Genomic DNA, 21123 nt, shown 5'->3' with positions numbered 1-21123 from the left:
AAAATTTTATATATATATATATATAATATCAATGAATAAAATCAGCAGTATAAAGCTGTGGAGTACGTGGTAGCACATGCCTGTATCCCAGCATTTGGGATATGGAGGCAGGAAGATGAGCAGTTCAAGGCCAGCCTCAGCCATACAGTAAGTTCCAAGCCAGCCAGAGCTTCACAAAGCCAACATGCTACACGAGATGCTGTCTCAAACAACATTTTAAAACCCAGCAGTATAAGCAGATATTTCTGGAAACTAACCCTATTATCTCAGACCATCAAGTCTCCTGGCTATGGGTGACTGCTCCAATACTATGCCAAGACGGTGGCATCCCTTTCCCAGAAATTTGAAATAGCAGCTGAGAGATTTGTCTTTCTCTAGGCAAATGCCATAGTTAATATTTAAAAATTAGGAGCTGGTGCACAGGTCTGTGTTACTATTACTCGAGAAGCTGAGGCAGGAGAAGGGGGAGCTGAAGGCCAGCCTGGCCTATGCGGTCAGAGCCTGAAGAAAGAAAGGTGGGAAGGAAGGAAAGAGCAGAGGAGCTGTCCACAAACATGCTTTTCTACCCCAGGGGCTGAAAAAACGTGTAGAAAACCAGATTTCAGAGCAAACGGAAAGAGAGCACAAAGAAAAGGGGTGTGCAGACAGAGACAGCGCCAGCCTGTCCCAGCATTCTCTTGGGTCAGTTGCATTTGTGCCTTCAAATCCAATGTATTATTTCCAGATCTTTGGAATGAAGTGTCCTTTTCTTTAAAGATTTACTTGCTTTTAATTATGTGCATGTGTGCTGCAGGAATGGATGTGTGTATTTGAATGCAGGTGCCCTCAGAGGCCAGAGGAGGATGCCAGATCCCCTGGAGCTGGAGTCCCAGGCAGTTGTGAACTGTGCTGAAAACTGAACCCAGGTCCTTGGCACGGGCAGTGCGTGTGTGCTACTTTTGTCTATGTTGCGTTCCTTTAACTCTGTGAAGCTGTTACTGTGCCTGTGTAAAACACCTGATAGTCTGATAAAGAACTGAACGGCCAATGGCAAGGCAGGAGAAAGGATAGGTGGGGCTGGCAGGCAGAGAGAATATACAGAAAGAGAAAACTGGGAAGAAGAGAAAGAAGTATCCAGAGAAGGAGGAGGACTTGTGGGGCCAGCCACCCAGCTACATAGCAAGCCTCGGAGTAAGAGTAAGATTTACAGAAGTAAGAGAATAGGAAAAGCCCAGAGGCAAAAGATAGATAGGCTAATTTAAAGGAAAGCTGGCAAGAAACAAGTAAAGCTAAGGCTGGACATTCATAATAAGAATACATCTCCATGTGTGATTTATTTGGGAGCTGGGTAGCGGGCCCCCCAAAAGAGTAAAAAACAAACAACAGCACATGTTCTTAACCACTGAACAATCTCTCCAGCCTCTAAAGGGTACCTTTTACTTGACTTGCTCAATTAGGTGACTTTCTGTTATTGCAACCAATATCATGTTAGTTTTATATGACTGTAGATGTAACCGTCTTGTTAAATAAGAAACACAGAGCCAACGCAGAGATGAAAGCCCAAGAAGTCAGAGCTTAGAGCTAAAAACCTTACCCTTCACTGCTGCTGCTGTCCTCTTCAGCCAAGAGAGCTACTTCTTGTCTGTTTGTCTTTTTTATAGACTTTCTATTCTGCCTTCTCATTGGTTGTAAACCCAATCACATGACCTCCTTGTCACTGCCTGTCTGTACAGACCTCCAGGTCTTCTATGGTTGATATTGAGATTAAAAGCGTGTGTCTCCGTGCTGGCTGTATCCTTGAACACACAGAGATCCTAGCTCTGCCTCCCAAGAGCTGGGATTAAAGGTGTGCACCACCACCGCCCAGTTTCTGCTCTGACCCCCAAGCAACTTTATTTATTAACATGCAAATAAAATCACATTTCAGTACAAATAAAATATCACCATATATGACTATCATAACAAATTCCTATAACTCAGTGACAATACACATTTACGATCTTGCAATTCTATAGGCCAGAAGTCCAACCCAGTCTCACTGAGCTGCAGTCCCTGTCAGCAAGGCTGTACTGCTTTCCAGAGCTCTCAGAGAACTTCTGTTTCGTTGCTCTACCCAGTTCTGGAGGCCGGACAGTCTCTGCCTCCCAGTTCTCCCCATCTTCAAAGCCAGAAACATTTTGACCACACTTCTAAGATTTTGTTGGCCTCTAATTCCATCTGGGGAGGGATCTAGGCTCTGCAGAACCCATGTGAGGGCTGGGGATAATAACTCAGCAATAGAGAACCTGCCTAGCAGGTGTAAGGCCCTGGGTTCAGTCCCAGGACTACAAAACAAATAAACAACCCATGTGATTAGACTAGGTCCACCCCAAAGTTCACAATAATCCCTCACTTCTATAAAGAAACAGCCCTTGCCACACTTAATACAATCACTCTATGCCCCACATAGGAAGGTCAATGAAAGAAACTTAAAGGCATGCCTTATCCCTATGAAGAGGGAAAACCATGAGATCAGTCTCATTTCCCTTTTTGCCATGGCTTCCAGGAAGATAGGGCTCAAATGTGCAGCTCAGTTTTGATAACTTGATTAAACTTCACAGCTCACATGCCTACATTACAACTCTCTTTTATGCTCTTCCATGTTTGCCTCATTCTGACTTTGACTTTTTTATTGTCTATTGTACTGATTTTTATTTTAAAGTACTCAAAACACTTTTCACTTGCTGTTTGTTCTGCCTCTAAGGCTCTGCTCCCATATCTCCCCAAGGCTGCTTCCCTCTCATAATTCAGACAGTTCAGTTGCCTCCTCCTCAGGAAGCCCTCCCAGATCTCCTCTCTAAAGGGTTCCCACCCCCCAGTCACCTTGCTCCACATCGTGATCTTCCAGCACAAACACCATCTGGAGTGGTAGAACCTAACAGAAATCAAAACCAAGTCTCATTAGGAAAAAAGTTAAATTTTGAATTACATAATTTTTAAACAAATTCCCATTCAAAAAAATCTTAATACAACATAATCTAAACACCTCTGAATTTGTCTTAGAGAATAGAAAAACTGAGTGATCTGGTGTGTGTGTGTGTGTGTGTGTGTGTGTGTGTGTGTGTGTGTGTGTGTGATATATAGTCTTTTAACTCTTTTTCTGTTTGTTCAATGCTGGGGGTATTTAGAACTTTGCTAAAATATTTTGAATAACAGATAAAATTTAATGTCTAATCAAGTGGGCCCGGTGGCACAGGTTTCTAATCTCTGCACTTGGGAGGATGAGGCAGGAGGATCGGGAGTTCAAGGCCAGCATCAATTACATAGTGAGTTTTCTTTCTGCCCTTACTAGAAGTGGCAAGATACTAAGGACCTGGCCTCTCTGGCTTTTGCCTCTTTCAGTGCCTTGGAGAGCCTAGCCTAGCTATAAAACACACACACAAAAAAAATCACTACTGCTTTAGTAATGGAAGGAAGGGAGAAAGGAAGGACTGTTTTTATAGGGTATGGTAAAATATAGATGGATAGGTAAGTATGTGGACCAACAGACTGATAACTAGACAAATATTCATTTCCAATGTGCAAATGTCACTAACATTTATAGAGAAAAACCAGTGAAGCGACACAGGAAAGTGATGCACTCTCGTGTCTGCAAAATACAGACAGAGACACTGGACCTTCTTAGGAAACCCTTGATGTTATGCCAGACAAAAGCGTTTTTCAGAGTATTCAAGTAGCTAGAGGCAGCCACATGAAATATTGTGACTAGTTTCTGGAGCTGAGGTCCTCAGTTCTCAGAGAGGTGAAGCATTACAACACCATGACCATTAGCACTACAAACTCTAGACACCGCCAAGGACCTCACTCAAGTCCAGGGGTCACTTCAACACCACAATGTGCTGTCCTCCTGTTCCGTACTTATTAATGTAACCACTGGCAGCAAGTGTTATTTGCTGTTTACTTAAACACTCCAGGGTAATGTCAGGTACCACGGAGTATCAAATTGCTGGCATGAGAGGAGTCAGAATTGAAGCATGTCGACATAAAAAAAAAACACAGAAGCAACAGGCACAGCTTGTTCCAGCCTTTGTTGACCTTGTTGATAAAAACACCAGAGTCTGGGTGCTGTCTTAGGGTTTCCATTGCTGTGACGAAACACCATGACCAAAAAGCAAGTCGGGGAGGAAAGGGTTCATTCAGCTTACACTTCCACATTGCTGTTCATATTAAAGGAAGTCAGCACAGAAACTCGAACAGGGCAGGATCCCGGAGGCAGGAGCTGATGTAGAGGCCATGGAGGGGTACTGCTTACTGGCTTACTCCCCGTGGCTTGCCCAGCCTGCTTTCTTTTAGAACCCAGGACCACCAGCCCAGGGGTGGAACCACCCACCATGGGCTGGACCCTCCTCTGTTGATCACTAAATGAGAAAATGCCTTACAGCTAGATCTCATGGAGACATTTCCTCAACTGAGGCTCCTTCCTCTCTGATGACTCTAGCTTGTGTCAAGTTGACACACAAAACTAGGTAATACAGAGAGGTAGATTTCTGTTTGCTTAAGTCAAGAAATGGTTGGTTTGTGTTATTGTTTTAGAAATGTGTATGAGAGTGTGTAAGTGTATTATGTGTGTGTGTTTAGTTTTTGTTCTTGTTTTATTTGAGATGGAATCTCCTATAGCCCAGACTGACCTCACACTATGAGGTTGTCATTGAACTCCTGACCCTCCAGTTTCAGCCATCCAAGTACTGAGCCTCTAAAGCCATGCCACCAAACCCAGCTGATTTATGCATTAATTAATTAAATTTTATCTTTTCCTCAAAATATTTCATCACACTGCTAAGGTACTTTCCTACCCCCAGCACTACACAAAGACAAAACAACAACAACAACAAAAAATACTTGAACCTTTATATCACAAATCACTCAATTTTTCTGTTGCAACAAATTCAGAGAGGTTTAGACTATTTTATGTTCTACTAAGATTTTTTAATTTGTATTTGGAAAAATGTGTAACTCAAAAATGTAATTTTTCCTAATGAAAGTTTTTCTTATTTCTAGGAGGCTCTTCGGTCTATGTGAGTCTGTCTACTTTTATTTTATAAATAGAGTAGTACCTTATCCTCTCAGCTCAAAGTGAAATAAATATTTGTCCATAAACTCTGTCTCTCTGGTCAGTTTTGAATGTCTGGCCCAGCCTTCTTCATCAGATTAAACCAATGAGATTCAGGTTGGTGCACACTGAGTCCTGGGATGGTATTGTGTGGTTAAGATGACAATGCTCCGAGAAGAGCCACAAAGACAATGCACTGCTAGCTACATTTGTCTATTTTGTTGAAATTGACATCTGATCCTAAAGTCCATGTGAAAATGAAATGAGACCAGACCAGGCAATCAGAAGAAGAGGAGGCGGGGGAGAAAGAGGAGGAGGAGGAAGAGGAGGAAGGAGAGGAAGAGGAGGGAGAGGAAGAGGAGGAGGGGGAAGAAGAGGAGGGAGAGGAAAAGGAGGAGGAGAAAGAAGAGGAAGAGGGGGAAGAAAAAGAGGCAGCAAGCTGGAGGGTTCACACTTCTCAAATTCACAACTAACTGTAAAGCTGTAGTAATCAGGACTGAGCCATGCTGGCACAAAGCCAGACATACAGGTCAATGAGCGAGAACCTAGAGGTAAATCTGTGCATTTGTTGTCGACTGGTCAAGGTGCAAAGACAATGGAGGAAAGAATCATTTTTTTCATCAGTTGACCCAATAACATCCTTTAGGGTAATTTTCCTCCTCCATCACAGGACCCAGTCTGGAGTCAGATATTGCATTTAGTTGATATATTAATTTGCTTTCTATTTCTGTGATAAAACACTGACCAAAACCAATTTGAGGAGGAAAGGGTTTATTTGGCTTGCATTTCCCTGTCACAGTCCATCACTGAGAGGAGTCAGGGCAGGCGCCAACGCACAGACTATGGAGGAATGCCATTTACTGTTTTGCCCTCCATTGCTTACTCAGCTTGATTTCTTATACAACCCAGGACCACCTGTCCAGGGGTGGCATCATCCACAGGGGGCTGGACCCTCCCACATCAATCATTATCAAGAAAATACCCGGCACTCGGGCCAATCTGATAGAGGCAATTCTGAGGTTCCGTTTTCCCTGGGTGACTGTAGTTTGTGTCAAATTGACAAAAACTAACCACAGTCATCATGTGTCTCGATCCTCCATTAGGCTGGAACATTTTTCCAACTTTTCTCTGTCCCAAACACCAGGGATAATTTGACGAAAAGAAATGACTCTGTAGTTAAGAGCATGTTCTGCACTTCCAGAGAACCTGAGTTCATTTCCCAGCCTGTAACTGAAGCTCCAGGGAGATCCAAGGCCTCTGGCCTCCTCCAGCATGTGTACACACATACCCACACTTGGACACACACACACACACACACACACACACGATTAAAAATAGTAAGAATAAAGCATTTTTTAAAAAGAATCCACCCCCTATCTCCTGCCTTCATTTAATACAGTGTTTGTTTTCCTGATGGTACTCTGTGGTCAAATTCAGGCCGTTCATTCTGAGCCACAAGACTGTGAAGACAACATTACATCTTCCTGAGGGTATCACATCTGGATGCACAGTGTGTCCACCTGGTCCTGATTGGTAATGCAATTTTGATCACACAGTCAGAGTGTTACCTGGTTTATCCACTCTGTAATTTTTCCTCCCTCGAAACTAATAAACAGTCATGGGAAGCCAATTTAAGACTATGCAAATACCCTGCTGCTCATTAGTTTCTCCCTAGAATTACCAAGCACTACTTGCCTTCTGGGAGGATCGAAGAAAGTGCCGTGGGCGCCATCTATGGGGCTGTCATCACACTTCAACAGGGTTACAAACCACACACTTTGTCACAACTGCGGGGGTGTCCGATACTCAGGAACAATTTCAGTCTCAGACATTTTGAAAGAAGAGACTACAAGACTCTTGTGTCGTGAGGCTGGGTTCTAGTCCAACACTACCATTAACTCATGAAGGCGCCTGGAACAAGTTCTCGTGACTTTTGAGTGCCCAGTGCCACCGGAGGTTGGATGGCAAGAATGGAGTTACACATTTACACATTACTTTATTCCAATATTTGTTGAGCAACTCTAGACACCCATGAGGGGTGATCTGCATTTAAAAAACATCTTGATGACCCCTCTGGGCAAGCAGTTAAGATTTTGAAAGGTAGGGACTGGATAATGGCTCAGGACATAGAAGTACCTATTACCAAGTCTGACCACCTGGGTTCAACTCCTGGGACCCACATGGAAGAAGGAGAGAACCAACTCCTGAAAGTTGTCTTCTGACCTTCGCACACATCACGACATGTGTATGTGCATGTGCGTGCACATATGCATATACAATAAAAGTAATGAATGCCCTGTTTGGAAAGGTAGAATATAGAGCAAAGAAAACCATCTTTGATTGAGTAGCATCCCTCACAGCTCATGGGTTTGAATACTTGGTCCCCAGCTGGTGGTGCTGTTTGGGGAGGTTATGGATCCTTCAGAAGTGTGTCACTGGGGACAGGCTTTAAGAGTTCATAACCTTCCAGTTCCAGTTGCTTGCTCTGTTTTCTCTGTGGTTGAAAATTAATTTCTCAGCTTTCTGCTCCCACTCTCACTGTCTGCTGCCATGGCTCTCCCTCCATGATAGACTCTTAATTCTCTGCAGCTATAAGCTAAATAAACTGTTCCGTAAGTTGATATTGGTCAAGGCATTTATCACAACAAAAAAGACCCAATACCGAGGCCAGGGAGATGGCTCAGTGGTTAAGAGCAGTTGCTGGTCTTATAAAGGACTAGAGTTTGGTTCCCACATCCCACATGATGACCCACAACCTTTCATAACTCCAGTTCCAAGGGATCCGATGCCCTATTCTGACCTCTGAGAGTCCCAGGCATATGCATAGTGCACACACATACATGCAGGCAGAACACATATACACATAAAATAAAAAATAAAATGTAAAGACCATTTTAAGAAACTAATATAACATTCCACACAGTATAGAGGAGGAAGGAGAAGTGGATGGTACTCAGGAGCCACTGGCTAGAGTGCTTCAGAAGTCCAGCCAGATCAGTTTTGAAAGCTCCTAGTGTGTGGCCGGAATCTTCATTATTGGGAGACCCTGGCCCCTGAGAATATGTTCACTGGCCGCTTGGCCCTTGGTTCTATCTTCTAAGAGGCTCTCCCTTTCTCAGTGCCCCAGCTGATAATGAGGCTGAAGGAATGAGCTACTTGGGGGGTGGGGCCATTTCCTCAGTCCTTTGTGGTCATCCGGAGCCACTTGAAGTCTTAAATAGCTACTGCTCTGTCAGTCTCAGGTCAGCTCTCCTCCGGAAGAAAAACGCTCTTCAAAACAAAAGCTCATCCATCTTCTGCCTTCTACCCAGACAGCATCCATGCCAAAAGCTATGGCACACCTTTTTCCCTTTCTTCTTTCTAGTCCCCAGGCTTTGGTAGGAAAGCCATGTCCATCTAAAAGATTTAGTGGGCACTATGCTCCAATTTTACATTTTCCCTGACATGCTTAAAGCCACTCAATGTTTCAGCAAAGGATTGTATGTCCACACTCATCTCAAGGCTGAACTTTAACAGACCTTCACTACTCAAAGACTTCTTCGATTTTATCTTTCAGTCTTCACGGTCAAAGGCAATTCCATTGTGAAACACTATTTTCTCTCAGTTCTGCTTGAAAGCAAGATAATCCTTTTCTGAACCTGTGTCTTGATAAACAGAATATTGGGTAACATAGTTCATTTTTCCCAGTTCTGTCCCAGTGTTCAAACTCATTAAATATATGACTGCCTTTCAAGTTAGCACAGACCACAGCTTTACCAGATGTTTCTCCACAGCATAACCTTAGCCACCGACTTTCTAGTCACCAGCACTAATTTGCTATACACCAAAGCCAATACCTTGGATCTTAGGGTTTTGTTATTGGTTTTCCCCGCCCCTAAAGAAAGTCAAATTGCCTGTGCTGTAGTTTATGCTATACTAATGGACACCCTCAATTCTCACAAACTTAGCAGAAGTCCGCACTATGCAAAATCTGCTAGAGATATAGGCAATATTCCAAAGCATACAGTCTCCACATACAGCCCAGCACAGCAGACTGCTCAAACTTTAGGCACTGGTATATCAATATGCACTTTCATAAATTATCCCAGCTGGGAAAGAGAAAACAAATGAAAACTCAGAAATCAAATATTCTCATCCTATAAATATATTTCTGGGGCCAAATCAAGTCTCATAAACACATCTAAAATAAAGGCTGCAAAGCAGTGCAAGCCCAGGCTCTTGGAAGAGGGGAAACGCTAGAATGTTGAAAAGTTCACGTCTACCCTCTGCTGCATGGCAGAGCTTTTTCTCTCTGCCCTTTGCACTCTGGGATTTCAGTGCTGTGTTGTTTGCTATGCTTAGTCACTGGGTTGTATTCTCCAGCTTAGACCTTGCACTCCTGGAAAGTTCTCAGACATGCTCTTCAGCGTTCCTCTCCCCACTTCAACAGAAACGTATACACTAAAAGAGCCTTGTTCAACCTTCTGTATCGCTCCACTCTTATTTTGTGTCCCAGTCCTCATCGGTGTTCCGATCTGAGTTTTGCTGTTGCTTATGATTATCGCTCAGACTGAGACTCTCCATGTTAACTTGTTGTCAATTCATTTTTTTTGTTTGTTGAGATTAAAATATGGGAAATCATGCAGGGCCTTGGTGGCGCATACCTTTAATCCCAGGGCTTGGAAGTCAGAGGCAGGTGGATCTCTGAGTTCGAGGCCAGCCTGGTCTACAGAGTGAGGTCTAGGACAGTCAAGGCTACACAGAAACCCTGTTCCAAAAAAGAAAAAAAAATTACACACACACACACACACACACACACACACACACACACACGGGAAATCTGAGTGTTGTCACATACACACGGTGGGGGGCATTCATTTCTTTCAAGACATTGTGTGTCACAGTGCTAAAGTGACTGAATGCCTTTGGAGTCCAGACCTGGTGTAGAATTCTCAGAGCAGCTGGGCAGTGGTGGCGCACGCCTTTAATCCCAGCACTTGGGAGGCAGAGGCAGGTGGATCTCTGAGTTCGAGCCCAGCCTGGTCTACAGAGCTAGTTCCAGGACAGCTAGGGCTGTTACATAGAGAAACCCTGCCTCAAAAAAAAAAAAAAAGATAGCTATGTATTTGGGGCTGGAGAGATGGCTCAGTGGTTAAGAGTACTGACTGCTCTTCCAGAGGATCCATGTTCAATTCCCAGCACCCACATGGCAGTTCACACCTGTCTGTAACTCGAAGATCTGACACCCTCACACAAACACACATGCAGGAAGACATATATGCATATAAAATAAAAAAGAAAGAAAGAGAGAAAGAGAGAGAGAGAGAAGGAAAGAAAGAAAGAAAGAAAGAAAGAAAGAAAGAAAGAAAGAAAGAAAGAAAGAAAGAAAGAAAGAAAGAAAGAAAGAAGTCTCAGAGCAAGCATGATTGAGATTATATGACCAGTAGAATAACAGTGTTCTTGCCTGAAGGATGGGTAAGGAAGACCTGAAGGACAGGCAGTTTCACATAAAATACATCCTAGAGTGGATAACTCATTGCTGCTCATAACCGACTGGCTAAAACTTATTCAAAAGACACTATCCAGTCATAGAGGTGGAGAATCTGAGGGGAAGAGCTATGACTAAAATTAAGAAGATATAGTCAGGAGTGGTGGTGCACACCTTCCATCCCAGTACTTAGGAGGCAGAGGCAGCTAGATCTCCATGAATTCCAAGCTAGCCTGGACTACATAGTGAGTCCAAGGCCATCCAAGGCTACATAGTGAGATCCTCAGTAAAAAAAAAAATTTAAGATGATGATGGTGTTGGTGACAGTGATGATGATGATGATGGTGATGATGGCAGTAGTGATGGCAGTAGTGATGATGGTGATGGTACTGATGATGAATGAAGGTGATGATGGTAGTGGTGACGGTAGTAGTGATGCTGCTGATGGTAGTGGTAGTGGTGATGGTAGTGGTGATGATGATGATGATGGTGGTGGTGGTGATGATGATGGTGATGGTGGTGATGATGATGGTAGTGGTGGTGATGATGATGATGGTGGTGGTGGTGATGGTGATGGTAGTGGTGGTGGTGGTGATGATGATGGTGGTGGTGGTGGTGATGATGGTGATGGTGATGGTAGTGGTGGTGATGATGATGATGGTGGTGGTGATGGTGATGGTGATGGTAGTGGTGGTGATGATGATGATGATGGTGGTGGTGATGAAGGTAGTGGTAGTGGTGGTGGTGGTAGTGGTGATGATGATGATGATGATGGTAGTGGTGGCAGTAAATGATGATGATGGATACTGGCATTAATTAGCAAGCAATCTCTGCTACAATTGGAAGGTAGCCACTAGAAAAGTTACATGCTGTCAGTTCTTACTCCAGGAGGCTCTATAACATACATAAAAAATGAAAATGTATTTATAGCCAGTAATAATTAGTTTTTATTTAAAAAATGTAAGGCTTTTTAAATTTTGTGTTTTAATTTGGCCAGAAGTAATTTCAATTTACACTGGGGTTGGGTTTCTTAATAATTAATTTTGTTTGTTTTTGTTGTTTGTTTGTTTTTTGAGATGGGATCTTTCTACATAGCTCTGGCTATCCTGGAGCTCATTATGTAGACCTAGAACTCATTATGTAGAGATATACCTGTGTCTGCCTCCCTGGTGTTGGGATTAAAGACATTTTCCACCACCTCCAGCCTTAACAACTAATGTGTTTGGTGTAATTGTGTAGCTTATAGACATCTAATTACACCTTTTTAAAATTTTTTTGAGAAAGATAGGATCTTACTATGTAGCTCTGGCTGGTCTGTAACTCACCATGAGGTCGAGGCTGGCCTTAGACTCTCAGCAATCCCCCTCCTGCCTCTGCTTCCTGAATGCTGGGAATACAGGCATGTACCACCACTCTGGGCTTAATAAGGCATTTCTTTATGTTTTTCCATTTTTAATAACATTCATAGCCGGGTGGTGGTGGCACATGCCTTTAATCCCAGCACTCAGGAGGCAGCAGAAGGCAAATCTCTGTGAGTTGGAGGCCAGCCTGGTCTACAGAGCAAGATCCAGAACAGGCACCAAAACTACACAGAGAAACCCTGTCTCAAAAAAACAAAAACAAACAATAAAAAACCATTCATTTCGTGTGTGTGTGTGTGTGTGTGTGTGTGTGTGTGTGTGTGTGTGTGTGTGTGTATGTGTGTGTGGGTTGGTACATACTTGTCAGAGCATGCACGAGGAAGTCAGAGGACAGCACTTTAGGAGCAGTTCTTTCTTTCATGTGAGTCCAGAGGACTGAACTCGGGACAAGTGCTTTTGCCCACAGAGCCAGCTCACCGGCCCTTGTCTATTTTTATTTTATTGTTTCTCAGAACTTTTTATAGTCCCTGAAAAGCTCTCTCTTGCTTAGATACTATGCTCATTACATAAAATAATCCACAAGCCAGGCGTGGAGGCAGAGAGCAACATGCTGGAGGCTTGTGTACTGGAGCAGGAGCAGATGTAGCGAGAAGCTTGCCATGGAACCAAGTATCAGCGAGCAAAGGCTCAGTGTCCCAGGGACCTAGAGAACGACGACCCTGAAATGAGCTAGGACAAAACACAGACAGCAGCACAGGGAAAGAAGAAGTGTCAGGCTCCTGCACAGCTGGGAGAGGAAGGGCCAAGGTCTCCAGGCCTCACCTGGAGCATTAAAAGCCATGAGCATGAGCTTTTTTGGCTCACCTGATACCACACTCCTGCCTTCCTCCCCCTTGCCTGGCTGCTATGGCAAAATGAGAGGAAGAATATGCTAAAAGGGAGGGCTAGTGTGTCCGGTGACATCAGATGACATTGGGACATTCAAGTGAGTGTCCAGCTATCATAGGATGTATGGGTCTGGAGCTCAGAAGAGTGGGTCCATGACTTTTATCAGACTCTCAGGATTCCTGCACCAGGGTGATAGAAGGCACAGAAGCCAATTCTTACTAATTTAAACCAAAAGTGGATTTATTGAAAGGGCTTTTTAGGGAGTTCACAGGTCAAGAGGGTGAGAGAGTTAAGCTTGGAGCTCCACCAAGCCCAGGAACGATTCCTGGAGTCATGCATAGAGCTGGTCTGCTGAAGGAACCATCGCCGCCACCAGCACCCAGTGCTTCATCTGCTACTGCTGCCGTAGGAACCCCACCTCTCCATAGCCACACCACCAACATAGAGGTTGTGAGCAGCTGAATGTGAGTACTGGGAACTGGGACTCAGGCCTGGGAAGAGCGGTCAAAATCTTAACCACTGGGCCACGTTTCCAGATCCTTATTCACTTCTTGAATCATGATCAGAAGCTGAAAGAGATGCTTGGAAATCAAGATTCTGAGGTGTTTTGTGCTTGCTCTTTCCCTCTCTCCCACCCCTCTGAGTGTGATGTTTGCATGTATGTGTTCATGTGGGCAGGTGTGTGCACACTGGACAGGTCAACAGCTGGTGTCCTCCTCAATCACGCTCCACTTTTTTTTTTGAGCTTACCAATTCTGGAAGACTGGCTGGCCAGTAAGCTCCAGGAATCCTCTTGTATCCACCCCGGCCACTCTCAGCACCCAGGTAACACATACAGGCCACCATGCCCAGCTTTTACATGGGCGCTGGGATTCAAACTTAGGTACCCAGTGAGACACCTCCCAGTCCCTCTGGCTAGCTTCTACAGTGAAGGGTAAGCTGTGCCATTCAAGATTCCTGGGCGGGCGGATGGGGATCCACCAAAATAGGAAAGGGGTTGCCTTAATTTGCTTTCTGTTGCTGTGATCAAAGACTTACCAAAGCCAACCTACAGAGGAAAGGGATTCCTTGGCTTACATTTTCCCTTTCACAGTCCATCACTGAGGAGAGGCAGGGCAGGAACTCAGGGAGGAGCAGAGGTAGGAATCCTGGAGGAACGCTGCTTACTGGCTTGTTCAACCCAGCTTGCTGAGCCTGCCTTCTTATACAAACCAGGACCACTTGTCCAGAAGTGGCCCTGCCTGCCCACAATGGGCTAGGTCCCTCCCAATTCAATTTTTAATCACGAAAATGGCCCACAGACATGTCCATAGGACAATCTGATGGGAGAAAATTCCTCATTTCAGGTTCTTCTTCCCAAGTGACTCTAGTTTGTGTCAAATTGACAAAAATTAATTAGCACAGGGGTTGAGAGTTCAGTCCAGTGAGTAAGAATCTTTTCATTCACCACAATCTATCCCCACCAAACTGCTGGCAACTTAATGCATCGTGAGCAGAGAGGACAGCGAGGAATGTCACTCTATCAAGAAGCTTCATTGTTCCTGTTACATATTCAGATTGGAGGGTTGCTTGGTTTGGGGGATGTTGTTTGGTTTAGTGTTTGTTTTGAGACAAGGTCTCACTATGTAGCCCAAGGTGGCCTAGAAAGGCCAATCCTCCTGCCTCAGCTTCCCTGGTGCTGGAGGTATGCACTACACCCGACACAAAAACTTTCTGGAAGTGTTTTTGCCTGGCAGTGAGAAGCAGGTCCTCATGAACATGCTTCCCTAACTCTTACCTCAGGCCTGCTGCCTGCGTTTGGAAGAGGAGGCTGCATTCACACAGTAAGAGCAGCTGTTCTCTCCCGCTTCTAGAAGGCTTTCTTTAGCCAATTCTCTTACTGCTGTTGGAATCCAGGATCCAAAAGGATACGAAGCACTAAAAACCACTCTAGGACAGAATTGCTGGTAAAGGAAAGTGCTATGTTTATTTGATTTTGAATGTGTGGGTCCATTTAAAATGAGCTATGCTACCCTTAAATCCCTTCCTTGTGCCCCTAGCCACTTTGGATCAAATGACCATATCTAGGAAGGACCTAGGAGGAATGTGTCCAGACACCCGAGAAGTGTGCTGCTTGAGGTGTGGGCATATGGCTCTAGAAACAGCACCACCAATGAAGAGTTCTCCAAAGCAGTGCGGTTTGGCCTGTAGAGTTTGCTGCCCAGCTTGGTTGGGACTTCTCTAGCTGTTTTCCCACCCCCAGAGTTCCCCTGTTCCTCTGTGGCCTGGGCGTCGGAGTTAGAATCATAGTTGCTATCCTTAGAACTGTAGAATCTGAGAGATCCCTAACTTTACAGATGAGGGAACTGTACCCAAGGTCACACCACCCATCGTTGACAATGCCAAAATTGAGATTCTCAAACTCTCAAGTCAGAGGTCCTTCTACAATACCCCCAAGAGGGCAGCAACCATCCAGCTGCCTGGATGGAACTCCAGCTCCAGTAACATCTGAAGTAAGCAGATGAGGGTGATCAACACGGATGAGAAAGACCCACAGGAGGGGTCTAGGTGAACTAGGCTCAGCTCAGGTGAGGAACCACAGCACTTCCCAGTCTCCCCTCCCTCAGAAGGTCATTGTGACAGACCCCCCCCCCCACCCTGCCAGGACTCTCCTGGCTGCAGCACTGAATCAGGCATGGAAGCATGCCTTCCCATGATCCATGGCTCCCTGCTGACTGAGGCAGGTTCCAACTGATACAGATCATACTGGTGAGCTGTCCACCAGCGTGGGAACTCAATTGAGCCAGATGGCAGATTGCATGCTGCAAAATCCAGTCCTCACTTAGGCTGACCAAGGTGGGGGCTCTTAACCAATGGGCTGGCTCTCTGTTCTCCTGGGAGCAACAGAGGGAGGGATTCACAGATGCAAAACTCTCTGCAGGTGCTCATGAACAAGATCTCCAGAGGAGAAGCAAACCCAGGAAAAAGGGACTGAAACAGAGAGGAGGATGAGGGAACAGCTGCGATTCCTCTTGCTTACCCAGACTCTGGAGGAGGAAATGACGGCAGCCAGGGACATCCTCTACCTAGGTTTCAAACAAGCTCAGCCTTTGTGGCTAAGATACAGACAATGTAGCAACCTGGAATACCCTAAAAGCTGAGTGAAGGGAGTGCTCGTGAGGGGAATGGTGGGGGAAATGAGGTGCTGTGTAGAGTTTGAGACCATTGAGAAATGAAAGGCATTCATTTCATTTGGCAACTGGGTGGTCACTAGTGCCTCTTATGAAAATCTATAGAGGACTGAAGACGAAGAAGAATCAAAGTAAAATATTCTTTCTGCTGTCTGTTTTTTGAGACAGGGTCTCACTGTGTAGCCCTGGCTGGCCTGGAACTCACTCTGTAGACCAGGCTGGCCTTGAACTCCCAGAAATCCTCCGGTCTCTGCCTCCCAAGTGCTGGGATTAAAGATGTGTGCCACCATGCCCAGCCAAATAGTCTATTTTAAGAGAAAAATGATGAACAGGGAAAAAGGTCTATAACACAGATATGACAGTTTTGTTTTAATCTTGAGATAACTTTGGTAGGCTGTGTAGAGGTAAGCAATGAAGAGAGCCTGCAGAGCCCAGAAAGGGAAAAACAGAGCCTTGGAGGACATATCAGGGCTCAGAAAATACAGAACTAGAAGCACAAGGAAGTAAGTGAGGCAGGATACACACACTGGTCAATAGGAAGAAGCGCGGGGCGGGGTGGCAGGAGGGAGCCCTTGCCTTAAGAGCGCTCTTCAATGAAGCAGATGGTAAGTTAAGTCACTGGATAACAGCAAAGCTGAAGGATGTATCACAAAGAAGAGTAATACCAAGTTCAAGAATTCCCAATCAATACTGAGGCTGTGGCTCTGAGCTTGCCACGCTTAGAAGCCAAAAAGGAACAGAAAGCAGGCTGATGTGAAAAATGGAGAAAGTGGAAGGTGGGGAGATTAGGAAAGTTCAAGATGCTAATAAGAACCTATGTGCTGGGCCCTGGTTCACACTGGGAAGAGGAGGAACTCCTGGAGAAGAATGAAAGTCTGGGAGAGGGGAGAGGGATGTGGTCACGGATCTGGACAAAGGGAATGGGAATGTGCACAGCAGTGAACGGGGCTGGAGAAGAGGGGCACAGAAGCAAAGACTCGGCCCAGAACTTTACTAAGTGACCAGTAAAAGCAGGGGTGCAGCGGAGACCAGCTGCAAAGAGGGGCCTGGATACCAAGAGGCATACAAAGACCTGTGGCAAAACTAGGGATAGGAAGCTGACATTCACTGTGTTTCCAACAATGTCACACATGGAGCAATGTCCAAGGAGGGCCTGGTGGCTGCCATTCAGCAAGGTTCCTACAGCAGGCATGTACCTGTTGCTAGAATTCGGGAGGATCAACCTACCCAAGTTCTGTGAAAGAATGCTTTCCAAGTCCATCCTGTACCAGTTTCTGCACTAAAATCCCCTTGTGTCTCTGGAAGTCATCCCACTCGCACATTTCTCAGCACAGCAAAAGGAAGTTTCTCGTCTTCGAGGGCTGCACACTGCAGTAGAACAACCAGAACTCACTGCATTTCCACTGCATGACTTTGTCCGGGACCAAAAAGCCTAAGTGACTTTATGATGGGACCATGCAGAAATGAGTCACTGCAGAATTCGATAAAAATGCTGAAGAGTCAACGCGCAAAACTTACTTAGTGAACAAGTGTTTGGTTTTGTTTTAAATTTCTTAAACTTCCAGGTCTGTTTTTTGCATGCAAAGAAAAAAATTAAGATGACTTTAAAAACTTGGTTCCAGGAAAAATTCCATGGGCTAGTGAGTGTAGGGAAAAAATGACGCGCCAGGGTCTCACATCCTTGAAGGAAAAGGCATCCCTCTTTCCTATCTGCCCTGCTCACATGCCCAGAGGGAGCCTCTCAGCACAGAGGGGCTCTATAGTGGAAAGGGAACAGAGGACTGCCTACCACGTTTCCAAGATTTCTGGGCCCAGAAGCTGATCCTTGTTCCAACAGGACACACTCTAGCTACAAGCTGTACCAAGAAAGGGGATGCAAGGCTTTGAGCCAGGCATTTCCACATCATAGGCACAGTCTCCAGCAGGTCCAGGAAAGGCTGTGTCAGGTTTCAGGCTATCATAGTGTTCAGTGGCTTTCCAGGGCCAAACACCATGATGTATGGACTATGAGCCACAAAAGGAAAGATGCCCAAAGCAGAATTAGGACGGTACAAACAGAAGGACCCTCACCAGACCAATCAGAGAAAAAAGATGCAAAAATCAAAGGAGAAATAGCCAGGGCCCCAACCAAAAAGTTTTGTGAACCTCGGGAGCAAAGCCTGTTTTCAAAGGTTCCCGGACTAGAAATGAACTGAAGATTCAGCTGCCTGGACTAGACAGCAGGGTATAGAAGCCCATCTACTAAAGAGAGCCTGGCAGTGCTGCTGAACGACAAGGCAGTGGGCGGGGCTTCGAAGTGAAGCGGCTCCCTCAGTCCAGTGCAGAAGGGACTGAGTGCTGTTGTTGACTCACAGGGAGGGAAGAAAAGTTTTCTGGTAAAAAGAAAATTGCTTCCCAGCAAATGCCCTGTGAATAATCACTTCCTTAAACTGCACCTCTTCGAAAAAACAAAGCCATGGCCTGAGAGTCCCCTGAAATCAGCCATGCCATGCCTCAGGACCAGGCCACTGAGATGCCATCTCCACCGGCAATATAATCAATAGGTCCTTCCTCAAACAAGCCTTTGCCTAGGAAGAAGCCTGTCCCTGTATATGTCTCAGAGGCTTCCTCCCAAACACCCTGCCTACACTGTGGAGATCCGTCTACAATGTGGCCTGCAGCTCTATTACACAGCTCTATTCCCATGGCTTCCAGAATGCCTTTCTGCATTCTGTAAGAACTATGACCCTAGAGTTACCTCAAGGTCACTAAAGGACACTGGCTTCTAACCTCTCAATTTCCTCCTTCTCTGCCCTTAGCCCAGGTTAGACTCCTATGGGTCACCACTGCCTTCTCCAAGCTCCAACAAAAAGGGTGACAGAGCGTTGGTTGCTTCCGGGCTGTGAGCAGCATGGCCACAGTTCTGATCTTTGGTTGTGTGAAAAAGTAGAGAACTAGAATCCTGGGCAGGAGAAGAGGCCCAGCACACTGCACTGACTGTGGGCTGTTCTTGCCAGGGAACTCTGTACCTGCAGCAGACACCACCTCACACTTCTCCCAAGTAAAACTCAAGATGCAGATGTCTGAAGAGAGATGATAAAGGAAGAGCCATCGACACACATGACAGTCACTTCTGAGAAGGTAGGTTCTGAAGTGCTATCAGCCCAGAGTTAGGAAGCTGGCATCTTCTGGATGTGAGTGCAATCTGGTCTTCACACTGCCACCTAGCTCAGGCAAGAGTGCCCAACCCCACACAGCATTTCACAGTGACCACCTAAGTCCTACTCAGGAAAGGGGGCGTAAACAGCAAATACCCTGAAAACCGTTAGAACCCAAATAGGCACCAGTTGAGACCTAGGGCCTCGAGAAGCCTCCATTATTCTGCCAGTGGCAGACGCCTCTGTCCCAACAGGACAAGCAAAGGCAAACAGTGACAGTCTTTGGCTGTGCTGGGACAGGGACTACAGGCCTGCCATGTATCCAAACCTCGCTTTCTTCCTTGTACCTGCTTCTAAGCCACGAGTTCAGACACACACAGTGCTCCTGAGCCCTGGCTGCTGAGAGGTGAGCAAAGTCTGCTCTCCTCAACTGAGAGAGCTCATAAGGAAGGCAGGTCCTCCTGAGCCTCGAGGCATGGAACCTGTATGTCGGTTACTCTGGCAATGAGGAACACCTCCCTCTGCCCTGTTTTACTGAAATCTTCTTTATGGTGGATGCACTATGGCTCCCAAATAAATGCTAGAGATGCAAATGATGAAGGGAACGCTATCCGCTCCACAAGACTCATCTCACAGCCACACTCTGAAGAGAAGAAGCTGAAGGATGGGGAGGGACGGTCGAGAGGGTGGGACATCGGCCACCAGCGTGCCCCATCTCCTTCCAGTTCTCACACCTGCGAGATGCTGTTGGCCAGACGAAATGACATTCTCTTTGTCTTTTCATTCTCCTGAGAAAAAAGAAAAAATTGGAATACTCAAATTTGGATTTATTAAACCAAAGGGGACCAAGGGTCAGGATTGGGGTTCCCTAGAGCTAATGTATTCTACCCTGAGATGGAACAGCAGAGCTCACTAAGGGTCCTATATACTATGCACCAAGTGTTGTAAATAACCAGGGGTTTCTGGAGAGACCTTGGCACATAGGTGGCCAGCAGCACATTCCAGTGGAATTTAACACAATGGCTGCATACAGTGGCACATGCCTGTAGTCCTAGCACTTGGGAGGAAGAAGTAGGACTATCCCAAGTTTAAGGCCAGCCTGGTCTCTCTAGTTAGTTCCAATCCAGCCCGGCTATAGAGTAAGACCCTATTTCAAAAAGGAAAGATGGAAAGAGGGATTAAATGAAGTAGAGGGGGGAGGAAGGAGGGAAGGAGGGAAGGAGACTGATCTTTCAGGTCTACACAGATGAGACAGCCAGAGTTTCTAGAAGTCTCTCTGTTGCAAGCAAGCCCTCTGCTTCCTTCCTATAGCCAGGAGCTTAAAGGATCCCTTCTCTTTTCCCTCTAGCCCAAGTAGGACTCAGACACTGATGTCAGGTAGCTCTCTTTCTATGGGCATGACAGTCACCATGTAGTATAACCAGTACTGAGCCAGGGGTCAGAACACCTCTTCTTCACCCTAGGTCCATGAACTTGGTAGAGGACCCTGGGCAGGAACATGGGCCCCTCTGAATTGCAGGCTTCACTGATAACTGGAGCTGGTGATCTCCATACCACCCTACCTTTCTCTTATGCTAAGGGGTTGAGAGTGAAGGTTCATCAACACCACTCCATCTTGTGCTCTTCCCATGCTGCTCAGGTGCCCCTTGCCAGCGCCACCACCCACCCACCTTGCCCACTGGCTGGCAGTAGCTCTTTACCATATGTCGCCGCCGCCTCTTGGGCTGGATGCCTTCCTGCATGTAGGGAGGCCACGGGAAGCCCTGAGGGGTGGGACAGCCGCTCTCTCCAGATACGTCCTCAGAGTCTGAATCCTCTTGCTGGGGCTGGGCAAAGCTTTTGTCTGGGTAGATCTCCTTTAGCCAGCCCTCAAAAAATACTTCCAGACAGCGACCAGCCTCTGCAACCTCCGAGTCAGGCTGATGAGGGGAGAAAGTAGTGGTCCAGCCTGTTCTACCAGGCCATCTCCTCTATGCCCCTCCATCCGAAGGGATACAGGTAGCACAAGCCTGACTGGCCCATCTTGGAATCT

General features: G+C 45.9%; 1 protein-coding gene across 5 annotated transcripts in view; it reads right to left on the bottom strand.

Moving 5' to 3' along the window:
• Positions 1–14724: 14724 nt before the first annotated feature.
• Trim66 (tripartite motif containing 66) overlaps positions 14725–21123 on the bottom strand; it is a 70370-nt gene continuing 63971 nt past the window's right edge. For all 5 annotated transcript variants that reach the window (XM_052763463.1, XM_052763466.1, XM_052763464.1 and 2 more), the window contains 2 exons: positions 20792–21010; positions 14725–19879 (listed from right to left, as the gene is read on the bottom strand). In XM_052763463.1, coding sequence (XP_052619423.1) covers positions 19820–19879; positions 20792–21010 — 279 coding nt within the window. In that variant the 3' untranslated portion in view covers positions 14725–19819. The remainder of the gene's footprint in view (positions 19880–20791; positions 21011–21123) is intronic.

The sequence above is a fragment of the Peromyscus californicus genome, unplaced genomic scaffold (assembly GCF_007827085.1).
Source record: "Peromyscus californicus insignis strain IS unplaced genomic scaffold, ASM782708v3 Scaffold_4__1_contigs__length_199733344, whole genome shotgun sequence".
Classification (NCBI taxonomy): Eukaryota; Metazoa; Chordata; class Mammalia; order Rodentia; family Cricetidae; genus Peromyscus; species Peromyscus californicus.
The sequence above is the reverse complement of the archived record's forward strand: the minus strand, read 5'-3'. Positions and strand labels throughout refer to the sequence as shown.